General features: G+C 35.2%; 1 protein-coding gene across 1 annotated transcript; it reads left to right on the forward strand.

Annotated features, from left to right (window-relative positions):
* Positions 1-415: 415 nt before the first annotated feature.
* Positions 416-16,622, forward strand: LOC110027427 (probable NAD kinase 2, chloroplastic). Its single transcript, XM_020728872.1, has 8 exons — positions 416-817; positions 5,160-7,094; positions 8,931-9,052; positions 9,143-9,284; positions 9,368-9,589; positions 13,593-13,667; positions 15,417-15,518; positions 15,867-16,622. Exons 1-8 carry the CDS (start codon positions 581-583, stop codon positions 16,068-16,070), a joined length of 3,039 nt encoding a protein of 1,012 aa, XP_020584531.1. The 5' UTR covers positions 416-580; the 3' UTR covers positions 16,071-16,622.
* The last annotated feature ends 487 nt before the right edge of the window (positions 16,623-17,109 follow it).

Genomic DNA, 17,109 nt, shown 5'->3' on the forward strand with positions numbered 1-17,109 from the left:
TTTAGTATTAAACCAGCACATTGATTGCATTAATAACAGTTTCCATAATTAATTGCATTAATAACACTTTCCATAATCGCTCTCTTCTCCGGTAATTTGGCGCTATTTCCATAATTGCTCTTTTATTTCTGTAATCTTACAAAAAGACCTTCTACAAATATGAGTCTCAACAATGAATAAAAGGGCTCGACTTTGCTCCCTATATCTTTTTATCTTTTCTCCGTGTCTTTTGAGAATTTTCTAACACCTCCCTTCTTTCTCTCCACTCTTTCTTTTGGTTCTAACTCCTGAAAAGTGTATTTTGAAAAAAAAAAAAGGATAATTTCATACTAAAAAATATAATATATTATTATATAAATAATATATATAATTTGTTTATTTGAAGCTAGAAATTTATTGGTGCTGCTAATTCGAACCAAAAATTTGTAATCCAACCCGAACACAGCGACTGCTCCAGCACCTGTCTGGGCAAGAAATGGGAACTTGGCGAGGCAAATCAGAACAAGAAACCTTCTCCTTCCCGTCTAATCCACCGTAAAGGAAATCCTCTTTGTATTTGTAATTCACTGGATTCGGCTAGATGCTGGCGGCTTTCTGGGGCCACGGCCCCCTGAATACCTCGCTGCTCCCCGGCAAGTGTTCAGACCTTCGTGTGTTCGATGGGTGCAATGGGTTCACCGCGTATTTTACGCGTAAGGATAAGTGGTGGAGGAGAGCGGTGGGGTGTGGAGGCGGTGAGGGAGAGACGCTGAAGTCCGGTGTGGCGCGAGCTCGGCTTACGAGCTCGTTGCCCCCTTCGATCGATCTGGACTTGCAGGTTTATGCCTCTTGAATTTCCGTTGGTTTTTATTTTTATTATTTTTTTAGTGGTTGTGTACATTTTCACCCGATGTGACTGAGTTGGGAGCCGAAGATAGGAGAATCGGGGATTTTTTTAATAGATGGATGGTATCGTTTGGGTCGATTGATACATTACATCCTTTATATTGGTGGATTATGCTTGAAACTTCAGTTTTCTTTTCTTCAACTTCACGTAGGGCACTAATTGGCATAACTGCGTATGATTTATTTTCATGTAAAATTTCTACCATTATATGCAAAATTTCTTTTATATGGTATCAAATAATAAATGGGTAGTGCCGGCATCATCATAGCAACTTCTGGTCATCAATATTAACGAGGATAAATCTAATAAATTTTAGATTTTTTTTTTTGTTGCAATAAGTTGTAACCAATTCATGTTAATAGAATCATCATGACCACACGATTACTCATGGCAAAATCGGATTATGATTTACAACAATAAGAGTGTATAAAAGAGAAAAAGGAGATGATATAGACAAATGAAATAGTGAATGCGAGCGAGGAGGAGAAGAGTGTTTGGCCCAGTGGACTAAGTTCTGCTTGGGCTAATTATAAGGGGTCGATTCAGGATAGGTATATACTCAAAAAGGTTTCTAGTTTGCAATTGGCTTTATGAAATTTGGTTCAAGGATTATCCTCTTTATTTTAGGCTTTGATGATGCATTACTACCTTCTCCTTCATTTTAAACATTGTGTCTTACACTTTGGCATAGGAGAGCCATGTTATCTTGCCATGTCTTTACCTACAAGACTCAATTATAAATAGCAGGAGTACACCATATTTTTCATCATTCAACATGTTGTATCACTTGTCGAGTACCAAAATTTATCCTCCCTGAACATAATTTATGTGTTTGTGTTAGATCCTTAAAGAATGCTATATGCACTTTGATAATTTATTGAACATTATGATCACCTTAATTACTATATATTCTGTTGAATTTCTTAGGCTATTTTTTTGGAACCATTTAGTTATTCACTAAAATGTTCTTAAGTATTTTAATTGAATTTAGAGTTTTTGACCTAAGACAGATCAATAAATAAGAGTTTGTGTTACTGTCTTATGCCCTTAGAAGTGTCAAATATTTGAATTTCTATAGTTTTGAAACTTCTATATTTTTTTCCCTTAGTTATTTTTTATAGTCAAATTTCATAGAGCAAACTGCAAGCTAGAAACCTTTTTTCAGTATACCTATTTTGAATCGTTCCCTTAATAATTAGCCCAAGTAGAACCTAACTCACTAGGCCGCACTCTCTTCTCCTCGTCACTTGTCATCTTTATTTTACTTGTCTATATCGCTCCTTTTTTCTTTCTCCTATACACTCTTATTGCTACTAAATTAGCTCGATTGCCTATAGCCATATGGTTGCCTTGAGTTTACTGCTACCTAATAATGTTAGTTGTTGTCTGACACAAGTGGTTAGATGGCCAATTGAATTTTACCATTATACTGCCTCGTTATTTGAGTCAAAAGGTTTGACCATACAAAATAACAACAACAACAACAAAGCCTTAATCCCACTACGTCGGCTACTTGAATCCTTTTTCTCCATTGCGTTCTATTTAGTGTCATATTTTCTAGACCTAAATGAAAATAAGACACTAAATAGAACGCAATGGAGAAAAATGATTCATGTAGCCGACCCCACATAGTGGGATTAAGGCTTTGTTACTGTTGTTGTTGTTGTTGTTGTTGTTGTAGTTATTTTGTATAGTCAAGCCTTTTGACTCAAATAATGAGACAATATAATGGTAAAATTCAATTGGTCATCTACCCACTTGTGTCAGACAACAACTAGCATTATTAGGTAGCGGTAAGCTCAAGGCAACCATATGGCTACAGGTGATTAAGCTACTTTAGTAGCAATAAGAGTGTATAGGAAAAAGAAAAATGGAGACGATATAGACAAGTGAAATAAAGATGACAAGTGACGACGAGAAGAGAGTGCGGCCTAGTGAGTTAGGATCTACTTGGGCTAATTATTAAGGGAAAGATTCAAAATAGATATACTAAAAAAGGTTTCTAGCTTGCAGTTTGCTCTATGAAATTTGGTTCAAGGATTAATCCTCTTTGCTATATGTGAATGATGTTTATTTTTAGGCCTTAATGATGAAGTAGCACCTTCTACATTATAAACACTGAGCCCTATTGTCTTTAGGATACGAGATTTTTATTTCCTTGCCATGGCCCTAACTATGAGACCTAGTTATAATGCATTTGATTTAGAGCCTTAAGAGTACTATGGGCTCTTCGGTAATTTGTTAAACATAATGATTGCCTTGCTTACTCAATATTCTATTGAAATATTTAGGCTATTTTGGAACCACTTAGTTATTCTATAAAAAATTTTAGGTGCCTTAATTGAATTTAGAGATTTTGATCCAAGAACGTTCAGCCAATAAGAATTTTTGTTAGTGCCTTATGCCCTTTGAAGTTGTCAAATATTTTGTAATTTTTTTTCCTTAAAGTTAGTTTGTATATTCAAACATTTTGACTTAGCTAGTGAGGCAGTAGAGTGGTAAAACTCAATTTTCCATTCACTTACTATATGTCAGGTGACTACTAGTCTTGCTAGGTAATAGTAATCTTAAGGGAGCCATATGGCTACGAGGGATTGAGCTACATCAGTGGCATTAGGCTCACCATAATTGTCATTTAAGCAGTAGGAAAATGACGTCAATCTGTTGGATCCCTTTAAAAGATTTTACTATGTGTTTGATTGGGATTTATCATAGAACTATTGTCTGTTGTTGGTCCATGATATTTATGAAATTAGCTTAATTTTGCTAGTTATGAATTCACCATTTAATAGGGAACTCCCACTATTATAACTTTATATTAGGCTAGTGGGAGTTTTAGTGCATGCTGCTGGACAACAATAATTATAGAGGCATCTAATAGATATTAAGAAATGACATTAGAAATGGACAATTTCTCATGATTTTTGTGGGGTTTACCGTGTTAAGAGGACTAAGAGATTGTTTATCAAATGGTATAGTGGAGGATGACATGATTTATGCTATAAGAAGTGTAATGAGATGCAACTTGATAGCTACGATGGTGGGTGTGATGTGATTTACTTTGTTAAGATTCTAGATAGGATTTGAGCTTTGGGGAGGTTGTACTTGTTGTTGTCGACACAATTGTTGCTGTGCACAGGGGAGAGGCTGTGCTATGTTTATGATTAAAGTTGTGGAAGAGTGGTTGTGGTTGGCTAAGATAGAAGATACTAGAGACTGAGGGATTTTGGAAGAGAGAGGGCTGCCAGCAGTGATGCATGAGGGAGAGATGCATGGAGGTTGAAGGTGAGCAGCGAGGGTTATGGGGAGTGAGGTTAATTCTGGGAAGGTAAAGAGTAACTGGTGACCGTTGAAGTGCTAATCAAGTATGGGTAAATAAATCAAAAGAGAATGTTGAGGTTGGGAATTCTAATGAGAGAAAGTGGGACATAAGGTTTTGTAGGCTTCTTCTGGAAGAAGAGAGGAGGGCCACGTGATCATGGAGAGTATGATGTGGCTAGTTTGTGCAATAATTGCAGCGACTAGGGCTCTGTTGCGTTGTGGTTTGAACGAGTTAATGGATTTATGGGATGTATGTATGTGGATCCAATCTGCAAGCCTTTATCACTTCTTTTCAAAACAAAATGTTCAATTTAATTGGGATGATTATTTTTTATTTAAGTTTAAACTTAATTAAATAAGATTGATCAAGCATAAATTTAAAGTTGAGTTTTTTTCAGTTAATTAGAGCGCATATTAATCAAGTCGACCTGATTGTGCTTAACTTCACAAAAGTAGTGTAAATTAATCCATTGGATGGCTATTCATGTTGAATTAGTTAATCCCGTTTTAAGGGTAAACAATATGCTCCTACCAAATGTCTGTTTAAGCTCTTTCTAATCTTGTTTAATTCCAAAGTTTTTTATTGATGTACAGCTAGCTACCTATCAGCTTGTTTTGTGGAGCTCTAGGTTGTTTTCTTTGTTTGTGACTTGCTTATCAATTTTTTTTGAGAAAATCTTGGAATAAATGCATGGTTGCTTCCCTATTTCTTCCACATTTGGCTATTCGAGCCTGGCAACCTTTTTTGTGGCATCTAATGGTTCTTCTTTCCCACCGAACTTCATCTATATATCAAGTCCTGATTTATTCATGTTTGAGTGGTAATCTTCTGTATAAGCAATTGTTGCATCCTTTTTTTGAGATATTATAATTACTTCTAATCATATTTATCTATTGCTAAATATAAGTTTTGAATTTCTGAGAAGTAAAGCTGTTTTCTTTGTGTTGTTAGACTGTGCAGATTAATGATCGGTCACAACTATTATGGGTTGGTCCTCTTCCTGGTGATATTGCTGAAGTTGAGGCATACTGTAGGATCTTTAGAGCAGCAGAGCATCTTCATGCTTCATTAATGGAAATCATTTGCAATCCAGAGACTGGAGAATGTCCTGTTTCTTATGAGATTCCGTCTGAGGATATGCTTTTCTTGGAAGAAACGGTGGTTGCAGTGCTTGCCTGTATGTTGGCATTACTTAGTAGAAGCAGAGAAGAAGTGTTATCTGGAAGGTCTTCTTTGGTTAATTCATTTCAAGCTGCAGCTATTAATACTGCAGATGGTAGGCTTCCACCACTTGCTCTATTCAGAGATGAAATGAAAAGTTGCTGTGAGAGTTTAGAAGTTGCACTTTTAAACTATTTAAAACCTTTTGAAAATCCTAGATGTAACATCTGGAGGCGATTACAGAGGCTAAAGAATGTCTGCTATGATGCTGGATTTTCACGCAGAGAAGATTGTCCCAGTCCAAAGATTTTTGCAAACTGGGCCGCTGTTCTCTTCTCCACCATGAAGGAAGCCATTGTGTGGGACGATCATGTAGTAGCTTTTTGGAGAGGAGGCCAGGTAACCGAGGAAGGCCTCGCTTGGTTACTAGACAAGGAGTTTAAAACTATTGTTGATTTGAGAGCAGAGGGATCCATGGATGAATTCTACGACTCTGCTATAAAGCAGACTGTTTCATCTGGGAAGATAGAGCTAATAAATTTGCCTGTTCAACCTGGAACTGCTCCATCTATGGAGCAAGTTGAGCAATTTGCTCTGTTGATATCAGATCCCAGAAGGAATCCACTTTACCTGCATAGTCAAGAAGGAGTTAATAGAACTTCTGCTATGATTTCGAGATGGAGGCAATATATTGCACTTGCTGAAATGAATTCTGCTAAAAGGAACTCTCTAGCATGTGATTTTAAACCATTAAAAGCTGTGAAAGGCTTGGAAGGTCAGAAATTGTTTGATATAATACCTATGAAAGCACAGGGAGGCACAATTCTAGATGCTGAAAATGATTATGGGCTTGCTGCAGTTGAACATACTGCTGGAAAATTCAAGGAACAAGATATATCAATTAGTCAAAAGGACAACGTGAATGAAAAACTGAATCCTAATCTGACCTTCATGCATAACTCAGTGCGAAGTAGTGATGTCAATGGAGCAACTTCACATTATTCTCTTAAGAATGATCCTTTCAAAGAACAACTTCCCAAGTGTGATTTTTTTTCTAGAAAGGAAGTGACTCAATTTTTCCAAAGCAGAAAAACCTCTCCCAAAACCTATTTTAATTCTTTTAGGAAAAAGTTCGAGGATGCATGTATTTCAAGAAAGACATACACTCCTACAAATGCTTATATATCTTGGTGGATGAAGCCAAGAAGTTCTGATGGACAACCTGAAAATAAAGGTCATGAATATGGAGCTAGCCATACTGTTTTGGGCAAAGAAGAAAATCTCAAGTATAGGAGTTCTTTGTCATTGAAATTGGCTGCTAATGGTCATCATGACAAAAAAAGTTATGCAGTTGCAGTTGATGAACCCATGGTTTCTTTTTATCCAAGTAGCTTCAGTGATCAAACTTTATCTACTCTCACAGACAGACAAATTTTGGAGAATGGTAAGGTTTCTAGTGGGTTAACCGGTGATGGTTTGGATCTGATGGAGGGCAATATGTGTGCTTCTACAACTGGTGTTGTAAGGGTCCAATCAAGAAAAAAAGCAGAGATGTTTTTAGTCCGAACTGATGGATTCACTTGCACTAGAGAGAAAGTAACAGAATCTTCATTGGCTTTCACACATCCAAGCACCCAGCAACAGATGCTTATGTGGAAATCTCTTCCAAAGACCGTACTGCTATTGAAAAAATTAGGGCAAGAGCTTATAGAGGAAGCTAAAGAGGTTGTTTGTTTTTATGAGGCACTTATTATATTAGCTTTTCGTTAATTGTTATTGTGCAAGAGCAAAATGTAATTTAGGCGATCTTATAATCCTGTATTATATGCTTGATTGATTGAAGTGAAAATTTATAATTACTGCTCGAACCATGGTGCCCTCAAATTACTTCAATTGGCGACCATGTAGCATGCTTGTAGTAGGCTTCTTCTCATAGCTAGTATTCTAGTAGTTCTTTGTCTATGCCCAAATATGAGCATAGGAAGTGCTACAGAACTTATGATGATTGATGATAAATATTTTAGGATGCATAATTTGAACCCATCCAAAAGGATCAGACGCAATAATGAGCTAAATCTCTGTGCTAGTTCAATGTAGGAACGATGTATATCATCTTGGATGCTTGTTGTGGTAAATTACTTGCAGTTGAATAAGATTGGTTAGTCATTACATGTAGGTTTACATTTTTAATTATCTTTAATTTGTATATTTGCTTCTCTTTTTAAGATTTTAGTTGAGTCACTCGCATCATATTTTTGTGTTTATATCAACATAACTGGTGGGCCATTACAAGAGGAGCCATCTTTTGGTATTGTTTTCCTTTTGAGGTCCATCTAGGGTGTCAAACAAGCTTGTTGTTCATGATCAACTCGTGTTCGACTCGTTAAGTAGCTCGAGTTTGACTCGTTTGTTAAGTAAACAAGTCGAACACAAACAAATTTTATAAGCTCGAATTATTAATGAGCCGAACAAGACAACGCTTTGTTCGATTTTGTCCGGCTCATTTTAGCTCGAAATAAAGAAACTATAAATATTATTTATATAATAATATATTATATTATTTATATTATAATATATTATATATATTTTTATGTAAGTTTAAGTCATAACAACTCGTGTGGTCATGTGGTTTTGCATCTTCTATTGCACAGAGTTGGCAGATTCGAATCCAATACTCTACATCTATTTTTTTTCAATTAATTTTAACGACTCAATTTCGAGTCGAACATGAACAAAAATATTTAAATCGAGCCAAACACAGACATGTTGTTAACGAGCCAATTTTGAACACAAGCCGATTTTGAATATGAGCAATTTTGAACGAGCCAAACATGAGCCAAGCCCGAGCTCGCCCAAGCTTTTCTCGTTTACAGCCCTAGTTCCATCAGGTCACATCTTTTGCATTTACATCCATTCCAAGGGATCAATATTGTGAAGTTTCAGCCTAAGATTGTCTCATGAGCCTATACGAACTTGATTTTCTTGACAATGTAGCTGTTTAGGGATCAAGTTTCATTGATTTTAATGGTGGTTTAGCCATTCATGAAGCATACGAATGATTCAAGGATAATTGAACAATATATAGAATCCTTTTTAAAATCTAGTTATATGCATTTATTTACACAATGGCAAAACTGTTCAATACAACTAAGATACCACCAACGATGCATTGTTTGATTCCAAGCCATTTGAATTCTCTGTACCTTGAAATTGCAATTTTCTTCTAATCCAATCAAAGCTATTGATTTGAAATTCATGATAGATCTGATGTATGAACACATGATCTTAAGAATTCTATCCGAAATAGTGGGAATTTATTAGATCCAGTTAAAGGCCTATGAAAAATAGAAGGCATCCTGCTGACATCTTGTACTCAGTTGATAATCTTAGGAAAGAAATGGGTCTACTTTTCTAGGGGACGAATAGAAATACTTAATTTATAATATAAAATTTTGCTCACGCAATAAAGTTCTTCTTGTTTATCGTGATTTACCTTTTTTTTTTCTTTTTTTTTTTCTTTTTTGGAATGCTTTGTTATTTGTCCTCTATTGTCATTTGCAGGTGGCTTCATACCTCTATCACCAAGAGAAAATGAATGTTCTTGTTGAACCTGATGTGCATGATGTATTTGCAAGGATACCAGGTTTTGGCTTTGTCCAGACTTTCTATATCCAGGACACTAGGTACCAAAATCAGTAGAAGAACTTAGAGAGGGATTTATAGCTTGTTAAATTTTCAATCTATTGCTTACAGTTGCAATTGTTGCAATGCAGTAACCTTCATGAGCGAGTTGATTTTGTGGCATGCTTAGGAGGTGATGGTGTAATTCTACATGCATCAAACCTATTTAGAGGCGCTGTTCCTCCTGTTGTTTCCTTTAATCTTGGATCTCTAGGATTTCTCACATCACATTATGTAAGTTCTTTCTTTCAATTGTCCATATTAAAGTTTCACTGATGCAATACTTCTCTAAACTCCAATTCTCTACTGTCGTACAGTTTGAAGATTTTAGACAGGATCTGAAGGCAGTAATACATGGAAACAACTCACTTGGAGTTTATATAACTCTCAGAATGCGCTTACAATGTGAAATATTACAAAATGGGAAGACTATGCCTGGAAAAGCAATTGATGTTCTAAATGAAGTCGTTGTGGATCGTGGTTCTAATCCATACCTATCTAAAATTGAGTGTTACGAGCATAAACGCCTGATAACAAAAGTACTACAGTTGGCTCTTTTTCTGTGACTATTTTAGCTTCTTCATTTTATTTTCATTATTTTGGTGTTGGCATCTTCATCAATATTTGTGCAAATGAATTGTGTTTGTGATAGGCTTTAAGACCTTGGCTTGCTAGCATAAGTTCTACTGTTCATCATTTAATTTAAATTTTACTTTAGAATGTTCTTGCATCTTTTCTATAAATTCAGTTTTTATTCTCAGATTTAATGACCTAGTTACCATATCATAGCCTTTAGTTTTAATTCCTATTTTTAAATGTTGTACACACTCTTTGATGTCCATTATAAAATTTGGAATAAAATAAATGATAGCTCCATTATCGTTCATATTTATTCCAAATGATCCAATTATTGATTTTGCTAAATCACTCCATCTATTATCAAATAATATGACTAGAGTTTTTGCTCCTAAGAATCATCACCGATTTCTACACAGGATTTAGGACAAATAATAACTTATTGCAAGAACTTCAAACACTTGGGTTGAATACAAATATAAGCACCTACAATTCGAGAGGCAGGCGTTCTCTCCCAATTCATACATTTCGACAGGTAGGAAATCTCTCACCCTATGGCTCAAGCCCAATCTCATATGTCCCCCTAAACCTAAACATAGTAGCCCTATTGATACTAAATAATAATAAATGACAAAAGACAAAATTGCCCTTAGGTGCACAAAAGAAAATTGCCCTTAGGCAAGACACCGACGTAGCAATACTCTCCTCCCAAAAGACATATTGTCCTCAAGATAATAAAATGTTATTGGATTAGGTCGTATGACTCCCACATGACGTCATCATCTGAAAATTATTCCATTTAATCAGAAACTTGCAGTGACCCTCACCGCCTCGAAATGTCATCTTGTGGACATCCTTCAGTCTCATCTAAATTTGATAGCACCCTAACTTCCAGTCAATTCAGGAGAATATTGCCGCCCCAAACAACTCATCCAGTAGTTTATCGATCCCTGTAATCTTTGTCAACTCTGTATCATGTCTCTTCCATGATATGTGACATGATCACGAGTCTCAACTGTATGCCCTGAATAGTTCGTATAGCCTTCAGTATCAACAACATCTCACACGACCTTCTTAAGCCCATGACAACATGAAAATTTTCTTTGCTTCTGCACAATTTGGTATTAGAGTTGAATGATCTTTGAGTTCATTCAAGAATTAACTCAACACTCCTTCCCCATTTTTACTCATCTTCCTTTCCAATCCTAAGCAAAATGATTATCTATTTGTCCCTCTATTCTATTTCCCCTTTAAAAACCCTAAAAAAAATTTTGCTCATCTCCACCCAACAATGTTCACCGCCATTACCATTACATCACCATCACCATCCCCATCCACCCTCTTCAAACGACTAGAAAACCATTCAGAACCATGGACATCTCTCTCCCAAACAATCCCACTAGTCCCCTCCTTGGTTAAACCTAAATTAGTCTTGTTTTGATGTTATGATTTCTTTCTAAACAAAAAATTATTATTTTATTATAATTGGGCTTAAAATCCTCGCAAACCCTTTAAATATTTTCTTTGAATCCCTTTAACAAATACAATAATTGAACTAGTTATAAAAATTTCTTTCATATCGATCTCTGATTCTCTTTCTATTTTTTGGCTTGAAATAAATTTCATAAAATTTTACTTTAATACCCAACCAATTCAAGGAGATTTCTTGCCACAAGAGAGCTATAAAAAGAAAAAATTAAATAAAAATAAAAACTGTTGAACGCTTGATTGGACTCCTCCTTGGATGCTTAGCTTGCTTATTTCAAACCCTCAAAAATCTCATCTTAATCCCCACATTTTCTTTGGATACATCCTTAATTTAATTTTCTTATTTTGGGCTCATAGTATGATATATCTAAATATGATTATTATAATAAATTTAATATTGATGACACCGATGATAAAAAAAATCATCTTATTCTCATGACTATCATGGCTTCTATGATGATCCTTATTATGATCAACATTATAAATAATAGGTGCCAAAAATTAAGCTTCCTCTAGTCCCATTTTGATAATGGCTCTCATCCTTCATATTATCATATTATTCATATTTTACCTATCATTAAACATGTTATAATATTAGCCGAAGTTATTGGTCTTCACTAAAATTTCATGGCGTTTTGTATTTAACACATACCGTAACCAAAAAATCTTGATGAAAGCTATAATATAATGATGATTATATTAGATTAGTGCCTCAAGGAACTTGAATGGACTAATTCATTGTTCTATCTAGCCACTTCAATCTTAAAACTCTGCCAAAGCGTTTTGAAGCTGGTTGTGTTTTGTAGTGTGCGTAGATAAGGAAAGCAAAATCCAAGTGGGGGGGGAAGTGGGCGCCGGTGCCTTTTTACGGCCTCAAAACATTGCATTGTGAAAAGACTTCGACGAGAAGGTTTTATTGAAAACGTTAAAAAAGACAAAAAAAATTTCTTGGTTTCAAAACCAGTTCTATTACCTCCTCTTCGTGTACCTAAATCCGAGTGTGTTGGCGTGGTTGTGTCTTGTTTTGTTTGAGATTGATATTTAACATGTGATTTTGCTATTCTAAGGTGCATTTAGTCCATTATCGCACTCTTTAGCTTGTATTTTTGTTCAGTTCATCGTAGTTGACTTTACTTGTCTGTTCAAATTACCAATACATTACTATATAGGAGATCGTACCTAGTGGCATAATCTGTTGAGATGTCTAAACTCTCCACATCTTCTTGTTAAACAAGTTATTACATAGTTTCCTAAACTTTTGTTCTTTTCACTTTGTAGAGTTCATACCACACCACCCTCATATCATCGCCATAATGTCATAGGATCCCTACTCATATTGCTTATCTGACAAATGTTGTATGTCCCCATCTTGCTTTGAAGCCCCTAGCTTCTTATTGCTAATCAAGTCAGACAACTCCATGGGAGAGTACTTCGCTCTCCGTCGGAGTTGATATGGGACATAATTATTGGACATTTCATCACCTACCTTATTTGGCCCTTTTATATTTGAACATGTTAGAATCTATAATATTAGAATTCTTTATATTATATATTAGCAATCAAGTGTATTTTATGTAAAGGAATTATTTCAAAAGACTGGCCTTTTGTAAAGGAGGTTCATAAATTATTGGGAAGGAAACACTTTATTAGAAAGGTGCTATGAGAATTATAAATATTCCTTTCCCAAAAAATCATACAATAGCTTTTTTACAACTACTACATTTTAATAGTCCTTGTTTCAAAAATTAGTTTTATATCATAGAAATTTTTGGCAGTCAAAAACACAACGCAGGCATAAAGCTGCCTCAAACTGACCCTTAATGTTATTGAATACAACATATTTGTTAAGTGTGTTCAATCCTTCTCTCCTAGGATTGACCAGCTCTTCCCTCCTCTCCTCTCTCCCTTCGATAATTTTCATCTGTTTTTCTCACTCTCACTCTCTCATCACTTCACCTCTCTTCCTTGAGGCTGACATTGTTTTCTCTTTCCAAACTTTAGAGGACATCTAATATAAGCATCTTACATCTCAAACGCCATGATCAATCAATTTTTATCAAGCCATTACAAACCAAGAAGAGTCCCATTTCTTCATGCACATCAATTTGATCAGAAGTTACTTGATGGAGACAGCAGTTTAACTGATCTACTAGTACAGGTCAGGTTTTGAACCATGCTTCAAAGTTGCAAGATATCAACATAAGCCTATGAGAGTGGCCTACTTTTGGTTTATGCTGCTGTTTATTTTGTACTGTACTGTTATGGTTTCTATTTACTTGAAGTACAGCTTAAATTTGTTTCAAACATTCATTTTGTGAGATACTTGCATGGATAAAGCTCCTGGCCAAGATATGCTACAATTGCCTAGTTCTTCAATTGTTTATCTTTTCTTCATCCCTGTGGTGCTTGCTGTGTTTCTCTGCTAATTCTGTAATGATGTCAGTAATATTTTGTATGTGGTCCATTCACTTCCTCTAGGTGCAAGGTGATGGTGTTATAATAGCCACTCCAACTGGAAGTACAGCCTACTCAACAGCTGCAGGTGGCTCAATGGTCAGTTAATAGTTTTGTTAAATTTTGACTATGTTTATATTACTGCTTCAGAGATTACAATTCATTGTTATTATTCTGTAATTGTTTTTGCTGCTTAGCTTATACATATTGGAGTTGTAGCCCTATATTGGAGACACCTACAACTGCCATCCTTCTTAACTGTTGATTGTAACATGCTTTTAGCAATGCTTTTAAAAGTACGCTTCACGAACAAAGCAAAGAGAAGCGCTTGCTTCTTTTTGTTGAGGCAACCTTCTAGGTGCTAAAGTTAATTTGCAGGTTATTCTTATAATTTCTAAGTTTTTAATTATTATCGCAAACCATTAGAAATTGTGTGAAATTTTAATTTACAGGTTTTGCTTTCAATATTTACTTTAGTTATGTATTATATCATTATTTTTTTATTTTATATTAACTTTGAAGCTATGCTTTATATTTTATAAATGCTAATGAATGTATTTATACATTAATAATTTTGTATGACCTATTAACATTTTGGTTAATAAAAGCGTCACTTCGCTCTGTGTTTTGTGCTTCGAAGTAAAAATAATGTCTTGTGCATAGCATTGCACTTTGCGCTTTGATAACACCGGCTGTTAGTTTGTTCAGCTTCAGATATGTTATCTCTCTACTAAAATGTCTCCATCATTATTGTGGTTTATGTTTCACAATCCATTTATAGCTTTTACATTTTGTACGGTTGTCAGTGGACCATCTTTGTGAAGTGCAACAACTGCTAATGACTTTATGCCCTTTTATTTCTTGAAGGAGAATCTATGCTGTGTAAAATAGGAACTTCTGCTATTTTTTTCCTGTAGTTAAATTAAATGTTTCAATTCAGATTCTGGCTGAAAATTTGTTGTTTCGCACTTACTAATATGATGAATGCACTCTGATAAGACTACCATTATTGTGGCTTATTTATAGGGTGTTCCTTTGGACCAGGAAAATAGCTTTTACTTTATAATACATAAAATAACAAGGTAAGGCAAGGTTGTTCACCTAATGAAGCACCAAAATGGAATAGAGACATGTTTAACCCAACTTGTTGGAAGCTTGCTGGAATTGTTTTCCTGATTAAGTCTGGCACAAAAGACTGAACTTAAGTGGAAAGAAAGTTAAAGAATGAATTCATAATTCCAGCTTCTATGTAGACCTTGCTAGGTGAGGTGAGTATCTTGTTGGCAAACTGTAACATGCCTATAGAAGCAGCATCATTATCTTGATCTTGCAATTAAAAGGGAAAAATAGGCATACCATAAGCATACTACTATGATATTGTCTGAAATTATCGATTAGCTTATTTATAATTGGCTGAGCCATAAAGTCGGTTCCAAATAGTTGGGGATAAGCTAGGTTATGATGATAATGATTTGTTCGCCGGAGCTAAGCAGAATCTCCCCAAAGATGAAATTTTGCTTACTATCAGATAGATTAAGAAACTGTTTATATCGGGTCTGCTTTGGCTTTGAAAAAGGCACGTGACTGTGTTTTCCATGAATTGATGATCCAGCTTTTGTAGCAGTCTTTAAATTCCATGCTGCACAATGTACATTTTATTAATTTATATTAAATCCACTCCACTTTTTGGTTTTGATTCTGCGTGTATATAAAGCAATGTTTCAGGGAATGCTTGCAGTCGAGCTTGTTTGCTGTCCTTAAACTATCTGAGGAGTATCTAAAATTAGTTTTTAGTGTGTTTTCCTCTTTGCAGAAAATGCTTTCTAACATATATACAATAAAATGCAGGTCCACCCCAATGTTCCTTGCATGCTCTTTACGCCAATATGCCCGCATTCACTGTCATTTAGACCTGTTATACTTCCTGATTCTGCACAACTTGAGTTGAAGGTTAGTCTAATATTTCCATTAATTTATTCAATTTTGTTTTTGTTTCTTCTCGTTTTGCTGGAATGACTGCATGTAAAAACAATAATTAGATGATTTTATTTAGAACTTTCTCATTGAAGTCAAGCTTGCTTTTATGCTGTCTTGAATGTTTGTTTTCTTGCTTTAATAGCAACGAATTAGCATTCTGCAAGACATCTTTCTACTAGGTTTTTGATAATATCAATTATCTGCGTGATCCTTGCTACTTATGTCAGACTCTTTTTTTGAACACTCAAATCTTTTCCAGTATCAGAACACTGCATCTTTCTTAATTGCTTCACATTTTAATTCAACTTTAAAAATCACCAGATTCCAAAGGATGCACGGAGTAATGCTTGGGTATCATTTGATGGGAAAAGAAGGCAGCAGCTCTCGAGAGGAGATTCGGTTCGCATATGCATGAGCCAACACCCACTTCCAACTGTTAATAAATGTGATCAGACCGGTGATTGGTTCCACAGTTTAGTTCGATGCCTGAATTGGAACGAAAGGTTAGATCAGAAGGCGTTGTGATTGTAGCGGCTCAACATGTCAAGGAGCTGTTTATTTATTTGTACAAAATCCTACAAGTTACGGGTAAAGGGTAAGCTAATCTCCCTCTTCAGCTTCTCAGCTGAAATTTAAATAGGATTAGTCATCATTTGTTTAAAATTTTAAAAATAAGCGTTTACTATATTAGTTAGTATACAAATCTGTAAATAAGCCGAAGAACTTTTAATAACTCAGTGCTGCATTTTATCCAATGTACAGAAACCGCTTGTAAAGCAACTTGTGAGTAGGTTCAAACTTGTATAATACATGTGCATGCCAAATTTGCTTTGTTGAATTGAATATCGAGCGAAAGTAGGATTTGCTCTGAACGGTGAAGAGGAGGATGATACGAGCAATAATTTTTTTTTTCTTTTAAGGAGACTTTGGTGTCTCTTGGATGTGGGATAAACAGCAACATATTCAAACAGCCCCAAAGTTTACATCATCTTAGGCAATTATAGGCTTGTGCCTATTTTTAAATCAGTGATTTGGTATTATTTATCGGACATGATCAAACATACTGGACATCCCTTGATCTTGATTTTGTAGCACAGAATTAATGTTGTGTTATGCCATATTTTACTGGATATGTATTGCTTTGACTTAGGAGCAGACTTCAATTTGTGCAGTTGTTGCCTGCCACACTCTTTTATTGGTGGCGGATTGAACTCTTTAAGCCGAGCGAAGCAGCGACAATTGTTTTTCGATGATGTCTCGGGTGTGTTTGAGCTTCTTTAAATTACTTATTTGTGGGCAATGATGCGTTCAAATCATTCTGGCTGATGCAGTTGAACAAATTGTTGTTCATGTTACCTGCCAGATCTCAAGAGGCTACGAACGCTTTTATTCCGTTCAATTAAATTGAGGACTTTGTCAGTCAGTTTCAATTCTTTTGTGAGAACCTGTAAGCGCTTGGTATGATCTACTCAAAAACTTCATATAGAAAAGATTAAAAGAATACTTATATATGTAAATATAGATAAGCTTAAAAAATAGAAGAGGTTGGTAGCTTTAAATATAA

This window comes from Phalaenopsis equestris, unplaced genomic scaffold (genome assembly GCF_001263595.1).
Source record: "Phalaenopsis equestris unplaced genomic scaffold, ASM126359v1 Scaffold000428, whole genome shotgun sequence".
Taxonomy (NCBI): Eukaryota; Viridiplantae; Streptophyta; class Magnoliopsida; order Asparagales; family Orchidaceae; genus Phalaenopsis; species Phalaenopsis equestris.

Bases quoted from the DNA above. Each gene is read 5' to 3' on its own strand.
- LOC110027427 (XM_020728872.1), top strand. From the start codon at position 581: ATGCTGGCGGCTTTCTGGGGCCACGGCCCCCTGAATACCTCGCTGCTC. The intron at 818-5,159 runs GTTTATGCCTCT...TTGTGTTGTTAG, and splicing joins CGATCGATCTGGACTTGCAG to ACTGTGCAGATTAATGATCG. The intron at 9,053-9,142 runs GTACCAAAATCA...GTTGCAATGCAG, and splicing joins TTCTATATCCAGGACACTAG to TAACCTTCATGAGCGAGTTG.